Source organism: Phaseolus vulgaris, chromosome 11 (genome assembly GCF_000499845.2).
Source record: "Phaseolus vulgaris cultivar G19833 chromosome 11, P. vulgaris v2.0, whole genome shotgun sequence".
In the NCBI taxonomy this organism is placed as follows: domain Eukaryota; kingdom Viridiplantae; phylum Streptophyta; class Magnoliopsida; order Fabales; family Fabaceae; genus Phaseolus; species Phaseolus vulgaris.
Window position 1 is genome coordinate 18,904,188 of NC_023749.2, and position 8,515 is coordinate 18,912,702.

At 32.2% G+C, this 8,515-nt stretch overlaps 1 protein-coding gene across 1 annotated transcript; it reads left to right on the forward strand.

The window, feature by feature from the left end:
* The first annotated feature begins 3,470 nt into the window (after positions 1 to 3,470).
* Positions 3,471 to 8,299, forward strand: LOC137821191 (mannan endo-1,4-beta-mannosidase 2-like). Its single transcript, XM_068625669.1, has 5 exons — positions 3,471 to 4,470; positions 5,702 to 5,899; positions 6,581 to 6,703; positions 7,162 to 7,373; positions 7,651 to 8,299. Exons 1-5 carry the CDS (start codon positions 4,081 to 4,083, stop codon positions 8,036 to 8,038), a joined length of 1,311 nt encoding a protein of 436 aa, XP_068481770.1. The 5' UTR covers positions 3,471 to 4,080; the 3' UTR covers positions 8,039 to 8,299.
* The last annotated feature ends 216 nt before the right edge of the window (positions 8,300 to 8,515 follow it).

Below are 8,515 nucleotides of genomic sequence, written 5' to 3' on the forward strand. Positions count from 1 at the left end.
AGTGCTAGAGTTGCTGGCCTGTAGTGTCTACAAAGGGAACTATGAAAGAACCAGCTGGAACAAGTTGAGGATGCATTGTCAACAGTTGGATAGGCATGCTATCTAAGGTTTAAACAGGTATAAGTTGTCATGGACCTCTACTGAAAAGGGTTAATGGGAGTAGGAGTCTTGTTGTCATTTGTATTGTGGATGGAAGTCTAATGAGCAACAACAGTTGCCTACAATTTTGGCCATTCCATTTGCTACATTTTTTCAGTGCCATACATCTCGACCTTGGAGGTGTTGCAGTAGGTGTGAAGTCATTCATTCAAGATTCGCTCTTAAGGGATTGCTTTTATGCTAATGATGTATTTTATGCTTGTTTAGTGGAATCATTTTTGTGCTTTTGTTTAAAGATGTAAATCTAAAGTTTTTGTAAGTAGAAGACTCATGGATAGCTTTTTTGAAATGTAAAATAGTATAAGTTTGAGTAGAGTTGAAACTTTTTGGATATGAAACATCTAACCTTTCATTTTGTAAATGAGTTGGAACATTCCTCAAATATTTCATTTAATTAACTCAACTCATATTTGTTGCTAAAAAAAATAATTATTACAGTCCACTTAAATATAAAACAAACTAACATACATTAAGCAAATACATTTTAAACCTACATTAAATTTAATCATCATTTATAAATTAATTTCTCTCACTTATATAATAACACAAAAAAAAAACAAAATCATTACATGAACGTGATTTGGTTATTATAGTTGAATCATAACAACATATTTATAAATATGGAGATAAATATTAGTTAATTATTAAAAAAATCATAATCCTATAACTCCTCGTGATTAATAAGAATTAGTCTCATATTGTTGCATGTAAATATAAATTTGTTTTTTCGATTACACTTGTTCCGACCTCAAGTCGTTGGACAATATCGCTAGGATCAATCATCACATCTGAGGTATTGTCCGCTTTGGAAGTTGGTGTTCCGTCACGGTTTTGTCTTTAAAAGACATCTCGAAAGGTGAAGGGAGGAGGGAGTATAAATAAGAATTAGTCTCATATTGTTGCCGCATGTAAATATAAATTTGTTATTGTTGCATTTAGTCTTTGGAATTTGTTTTTTCGATTACACTATAAATTGTTTTTTTTTATCAGTATTAGAATTTAAATTGGTAAATTTGAGGCTTTTCTTTTTTAATCCAATTGACGTGAACTTTTATTCTATAGAGCAGTTATTAGATTTATCCTCTTTTGTAACTTGGTAGTTTGTAATTGGTAAGAAACGAATTCCAAATAAATAAAAAATTGAGACCATATATCTTATTTTGGCAATAACTTTCCTCTACAGTGTTGATTGAGAATTTATTTTGGGTATCCAGCAGAAAGTAAAAGTAATGAATTGTCTATTATTAGAAAATTCTTTAAAATGGGGTTCAAGGTGAATAGTCTTTAAAATGGAGTTCAAGGTGAATAGTCTTTAAAATAGAATCCTAAAATGCATTAGAGGGTTTGACATTTAATCTTAAGTAAATTAAGATGGTTAACATTTTATAATAATTATTTTAAATTAAATAATGTTATAATCTTGAATTACATTTTAGTAATCTCTCTACCAAATCAAAGTAGTTTCAACCGCAAATACATCTAAAAAACTAATACAGATTTGCCTACAAAACCATGATTAGATATCAGAAATGATGCACCAGCTAAACCTAACCACTTCTAAAATAGAGGCATTTGATGGTGATCAAAAGAAGAAAAAAAGGTATTGATAAATGATTCTAAAGGGAATGATTGGAGAAAAATTCAAATACTAAAGGTAGCTATGATTTGGATGTGATGAGGTGAAGGTGTAAGGACAAATCACTCAACCATGCCATACCAGAACATATATAATAATGCATATATTTTATGTATAAAAGTATGTAACCACAAACATCCCATGAATTTAATACTAATAATCTTTTTGGGGAAATAATTGTGTATGATAAAAATGTAATTGCATACCTATTATGCTAAGTACGGTATAGCATAATAAAATAAGAAAGTGGTAGCTGTCAAAAAATTGTCCATGCATGAAATGCTTACACGTGGAATTTGCCGACATCTGCACCAAAACAAGGAAGGAAACTAGGTCTAACGAATAAATATGACTTCACAAAGAATCTCTGTAACATGCCAACATTTAAGAATACTGTCTGTGACAAGTGCTTTTCTTTCTTTCTTTCTTTGCTAGTATTGCTTTTTTACTTTAAGTTTTCTTCTATTTTTTCTCTTCTAATTTTTTTTTTCTTTGTAAACTTTGTCTTCCATGGTTCTTTTGGTTATATACTATTTATTAATTAACTTAGTTTTTAATATTCAATAAAAAAAATTGATGCAGTTCTCCAATGCTGTCGTATCAACAGGTCTATTTAGGTATGTTTAGGTAGAATTTATTATGAACAATGGTATTTGCCTTAATAATACAAATTAAGGCCAATATTTTTATTTGAGGTTATTCTTAAAAATAATGATATTTAAGTATGTTTTATTAAACAATCAATTATTTTTTAGCCTTATTTTTTAAGTGCAACGTATTTTTTTTCTTTTTATAATATTTATCATCTTAAACAAATTAAATATCTGATTTTTTTAATACTTTACATTATTTTAAAGACTATAAATTATTGCTTTTGTAATAAAAAAACATTATCAGTCTTCAAAATATTGATAGATATAAAGTTATACTTGTGATGTTGAGTTTTGGAAATATTATTTTCTATTGTGTTGACTGTATTCTTCAATGTTTTAAAAAACATATAACTATAAAACAAAAAATAAAGTATATGTTGGTAGTGTAAAATACTTTACTCACTTGTACAATTACAAACACTTTATATTTTTAAATTCATTGATCTTACTGTGATGAATAATCTATAAATGGTTAATATATAGTGTATTTACACTTGTTGTAAATATTTTTAATAGCAGTGGTATAATATGTTTTTTTTAATAAAATGTTGTATTGATGTCTGATCTTCATAGTTAATCATATTTTTCATCCTTTACTGGTTGTGATTCCAATTTGAAGGAACTAGGCAATGTCTCCACATTTTTTCCTATGCGGTTTATAACTTTTTTATAAATAAAATATGTATATATATATGTATTATTTTTTATTATTTTAATTATATAAAAACAAATAATTAAATATATTATCTATTATACACGGTATTAAAGTTATATGGTTATAAAAAGGTTTGATTATATAAAATTAAATTTTAAATACTTTATAACTTTAAATTACTTTTAAAAATAAAAAACAAAACAGTCTATGTATATAAATAAGAGAATCGCTGTTATGTATGGTTATAATGATAGTAATTAATTCACATTCTCTTTTAAAAGTAAAAGTCATAAAATTAAAAAATAAAGATTCAAAAAAATGGATTTAAATCATTTTATTTTGTTCTTGTCTTGTAATTGTTGACCATGTGGAAAAGCCTCAGATACAACAAAGTGGCCCACGGTTCTTGAAAAATTGAAAGATACTGTCCTTAAAGTATTAGAACTGAAGGAAGGTTCACACTCCCAGATCTAAATCCTAACAACTGAATACACTGATACAAACATTTCACCACACACACTCACCTTCTTCATCACTTTTCCCCCTTCAACCTAATTAATCACCCTCTCATATTATTTTGACTGTTCTGACGGAAGAAGGAAGACATGTGAGTCTTTTTCAGTCTTCTCTTTTACTTCCTTCCTTCATGGTTGAAGCACAACCATTTCCATTTCAAGCATAGCTATAAAATAAAACCCCTTGTTTCAGCAACCTGCAACCTTGTCAAAGTTGAAGTCTTCATGCATTTAGTTTCTTAAAGTTAACGCCTTTCGGGTCCATTCACAGTCCTCTGAGAGAAAGAGAGAGATCTATTCATTCTGATCATTTGGGGTGTCAGAAACATTCACATTCACATCTGGGTCTGAAGTTGTGAATTCTAAAACCTTCATCTGGTGCCAGTAACAAAGTGGCCCTTTGAATAAGAATCCCAAGGGGATTCCGAAGATCTCCCAAATTTGTTGAATTTCTCTAGTTCTATGTTGCAGAAGGTGTGCAAGAGATACAGAATCATGGTGGGTGGAAATGGTTTGTTTTACCCCGTTGTGGGGTTTGCATCGATCGTGTTGTTCATATACATGTCTTTTGGGGACGTGAAGTTTGGTTTTGAGGAGGAAGTGGAATTGGCTTTTGTGGAGAGAAATGGAACTCAATTTATGGTGGATGGGAAGGCTTTCTATATTAATGGATGGAACTCTTACTGGTTAATGGTGCAATCTGTAGATGAGTATTCCAGGCCAAAGGTGCGTGAAATGCTGAAGGCTGGGGCCAAGATGGGGCTCACTGTGTGTAGAACTTGGGCCTTCAATGATGGTGACTACAATGCCCTTCAGAGTTCTCCTGGTGTGTTCAATGAACAAGCTTTCAAGGTAGTGTTTTGTAGATTGAGGATTTTGTGCTTTTGTTCTTATGTCTTGGCGTCGGTTCTTTTTGTTTTGTTTTCTATGCTTGTCTATGTATGCTGACATAAGTAGATTTCGACGAGTGTCTAGCAGTGAGGCTTTCGATATTTTGGTTTTCTTTTGCTTTGATTTTTTTTATGTATTGTCTTCTCGCTCACTTTCTTTTTTCTCCCTGAAATTGAGTACTTGTGGCCGGGGGCTTCCAAAAATAGGTTTCTAACTGTGTGTACAATGATTGGTGTTCATGATTAGTGCGTGTAATCGCTGAGGTTCATTTAGGACAGGGACCAAACTTGCAGAATTTGTGGAAGGGACGTTTGAATTGTGAGATGGTTGTTGGAGCATAGCTGAATATTGTGATTGTGGCCGTGGTTAATGTACCATCCGGGGCTTGGGGATCCGTCATTAGCCGTAGTCCGAATATGACGGCCGTAGGAGGTAGCTATCGACCAAAACATCTCCTCGTTATCCAAATACCAAGCCATTATGGTCGCTATGCCTCCATTCTAATGGATAGTGGATGATTGGTAGGAATAACAATCACTATTACCGAGATTCTAGCAAGATTTACACAACTGAAGCTCGAAATTCAACTATTCCTTTTTACTATTAAACAGAAATTTCTGCTTCAAAGGGTATTCAGAACACCAATCACCTATAAAGGGAGGAGTGTTGAAAGGAATAATTAAAGGAGAAAGAATTTGGCTAGATCCGGGAGAGCTGAGATATAGACCTTTACCCAGAAAACCAATGTGAACCAGTGTTTATCCAGAGCAGAATATCAGGAGAACTTCCCCATAAATTCAGGACAACTTTGACCTAAAAGGGGGAATTAAAATTCACTGATTTAAGGTCACTACCTTGAACCAGAACAGTTAACATTGTTCTTGGGAAGTGATAATCTCATATGTGGCAGGATGCAAACAAAAATTGAAAAACAGTCTTTGTGGCATCAGTTTTAGTGGAATAAATTTGAAGATTGTATTTGTTTTGCTTGATTGTATGCCTCTATGATATCAGCCAAGTTCAAAAGTATAGTGTGCCAGATGCTTGTTATTTTTCTGATGTTGAAATGAAAAAAATATGCTGTATGTTGAATTTTTCTGATACTCTTGGTCCATGAACCAAGCAAGTTGTTTACTGTTTGAAATTACTGTATGATGAATGAAAACCATTTTGAACTCTGGTTGGGTAACAGGCCTTGGACTATGTTATAGCAGAAGCAAGGAAACATGGAATTAGGCTGCTCCTTAGCTTAGTAAATAACTTGCATGCATATGGTGGGAAGACTCAATATGTCAAATGGGCATGGCAAGAGGGGGTAGGACTAAGCTCATCTAACGATTCTTTCTTCTTTGATCCATCAATCCGCAGTTATTTCAAGAATTATATCAAGGTATGATATGTCTATCTTTTTACTGTTCTTCCCCTCCCCCACCCCCCTCCCGGTTTCCTTGTGTTTGGAGAGGCACAGCTTTATCATTAACATCTCATACTGATACATATCTATGATGCATTAAGGTAGCATCCCAAGCTTTTGATGTTTGTGCATGAAGAATTGTATTAATAGCCCAAAGTTGTGATGATTTGCACTTGAAGGATTAAAGAGAGGGTAGAAAAGTAGATAGCATATTGGTCTTTGCTAGTCAAACTTGGTCTTAGCCTACACATTTTTTAATCAAATAAGTTCTATCAAAAATCAAGTTTTCAATAAAAATATGTATGCATTTAAAGTCTTTTTTTTTTTTTTTTATCATTAAGAGAAGTTTGTAAAAATAGAAAATTAAAGAGAGCATCAATAATGAAATTATGGAATTTCTGCATTGCTTTATTGCTTTTCCCCCTTTGTAACATATGATTGCTCTTTTGTCATGCATATTGTTTTAATACATGACATGTCTAATTCTAGCAACCTTTAGCACAAAACAATGACTATCCATGACCCCATTTCTTCCCTTGTCTATCTTTTTTTCTTTCTTTCTTTTCTTTTGCTGCTTGGCATTTCAATTAAGCTGCAGGCTTGCATCCTGAGACTGGTCCTAGATAAGTTAATTGTTTCCTTTCAATTTTTCTACAGACAATTCTGACAAGGAAGAATACTATAACTGGACTTGAATATAGAAATGACCCCACCATTTTTGGTTGGGAATTAATTAATGAACCTCGGTGCATAACTGATCCTTCTGGTGACACTCTCCAAGTAAGCACTGCACCTCTGCTTTTATTAAATGTTTATATAAATAGCATTCCAGAAATGAGTAATTCAAACTTTGACTAATTCAAATTTATCTATTCTTTTCTAATATCTCCGTTAATGAATTATTATGATCTAAGATGATCTGTGCTTTTATGTGCACTCTGAATTTCAGCCATTAGTTTTTATGGTCATTCTTATATGTGTTCTTTTAACCCCTTTTGTATGATGCATGCAAGAAAGGAACTTTGAAGTTGAAACAGTCCAATTTAAGTATTTATTTGTAACTAAGCTTTAACTTATGGCATTTAAACATTAAAACGTAACCACGGGGGGCATTCAGGATAGATAAATACCATTTTTTCTGCTGGGAAAGAAAACAGTTGTGGTTCATTTCTCTAGAGTTATGTAGGTATATCTGAGTATAGTTGTATATGGTTTGCTTACTTGTCATAGAACTGCAGGATTGGATAGAGGAAATGTCAGCTTTTGTCAAACTGATCGACAAGCGCCATCTTGTGACGATTGGACTTGAAGGTTTTTATGGTCCTAATGATCCGAAAAGATTGACAGTGAACCCTGAGGACTGGGCATCTCGACTTGGATCTGATTTTATAACGAATTCCTTAATCTCAAACATTGATTTCACCTCTGTTCATATCTATCCTGACCACTGGTAAGCATTGTGTAACTGCTATATGCTTATGTCTATGATTTTGAATTTCCTTTGACTCTTAATGAAGGAACTGAACTTTTAAAGAATCAAAGAACTCAAACCTATGGAAGAAAGTTTTCCAGAGTTTCTCATGTTATTTTCTTGAAGTAATCCACTATCTCAGCAATAATTTGTTTGAAATTTGAATCCCAAAACATCTTATGATGATCTTGAATAGCTTAATACTTTGTATTATGTCCTTTATTAACTCCTACTTTCTCAAAAAAACCATGCATAGGTTTCATGAGCAAGTATCTGAAGACTACATAAAATTTGTTTCCAAGTGGATGCTTTCTCACATTGAAGATGGTGATAAGGTACTGAACAAGCCAGTTGTGTTCTCTGAATTTGGATTGTCAGACATAAATTTTACAATGTCCGAGCGAAAAACAATGTACAAAACAATTTTAGACATATCCTACAAATCTGCAAAGAAAAACAGGTCTGGAGCAGGTGCTCTAGTTTGGCAGTTCTTAGTTGGAGGAATGCAGGAGTTTACAGATGATTTTGGAATCATCCCTGCGGAAAAGACACCAATTCCTTCATTATTTATTGAACAATCATGCAGATTAGCCAAGGTCAAGGGATGGCCTCATAAGGACAAAAGTTTCAAACAATTTTGTTAGCAAAAGGTGTGGAAATAAAAGCCCTTGATTTGAATGGGGGAGAAATATGGGTTCTTTTGTGGTTTAAGACTACTGATAGGTTCATACTAGTTCTGTAGAATATGCTCCTGTTTTCATCACCAATGCTGAAATTGGTTAGTGGCGTATATATAGTGTGGTAACATAGATTAGATATTACTCTATAAACAGTTATTTCAAAGATTGTAATTCTCATGAACAAAATCAACCATGTGTTTTAAGATGTGAGGGGATTTTTTTAAACTTATGAGTTCTATCATCAAATCCTCATTTTTTTAATCGAGTTATACTTATTTTTCTTATTTTATTTATCAAAGGTTTATTTTAAGCTTTTTTGTCTATAAAAAATTATTTAATTTTTGTGAAAAATTTTAATTTTTAATTTTTAGTTTCTATAATTTTATTTAATTTTTAGTCAAGAAGATATTTTTAAATAAAACAAAGAAAGTGACTATCACT

Coding starts and splice junctions, on each gene's coding strand:
- LOC137821191 (XM_068625669.1), top strand. CDS start 4,081: ATGTTGCAGAAGGTGTGCAAGAGATACAGAATCATGGTGGGTGGAAAT. Junction 5,900..6,580: donor ATTTCAAGAATTATATCAAG/GTATGATATGTC, acceptor ATTTTTCTACAG/ACAATTCTGACAAGGAAGAA. Junction 7,374..7,650: donor CATATCTATCCTGACCACTG/GTAAGCATTGTG, acceptor AACCATGCATAG/GTTTCATGAGCAAGTATCTG.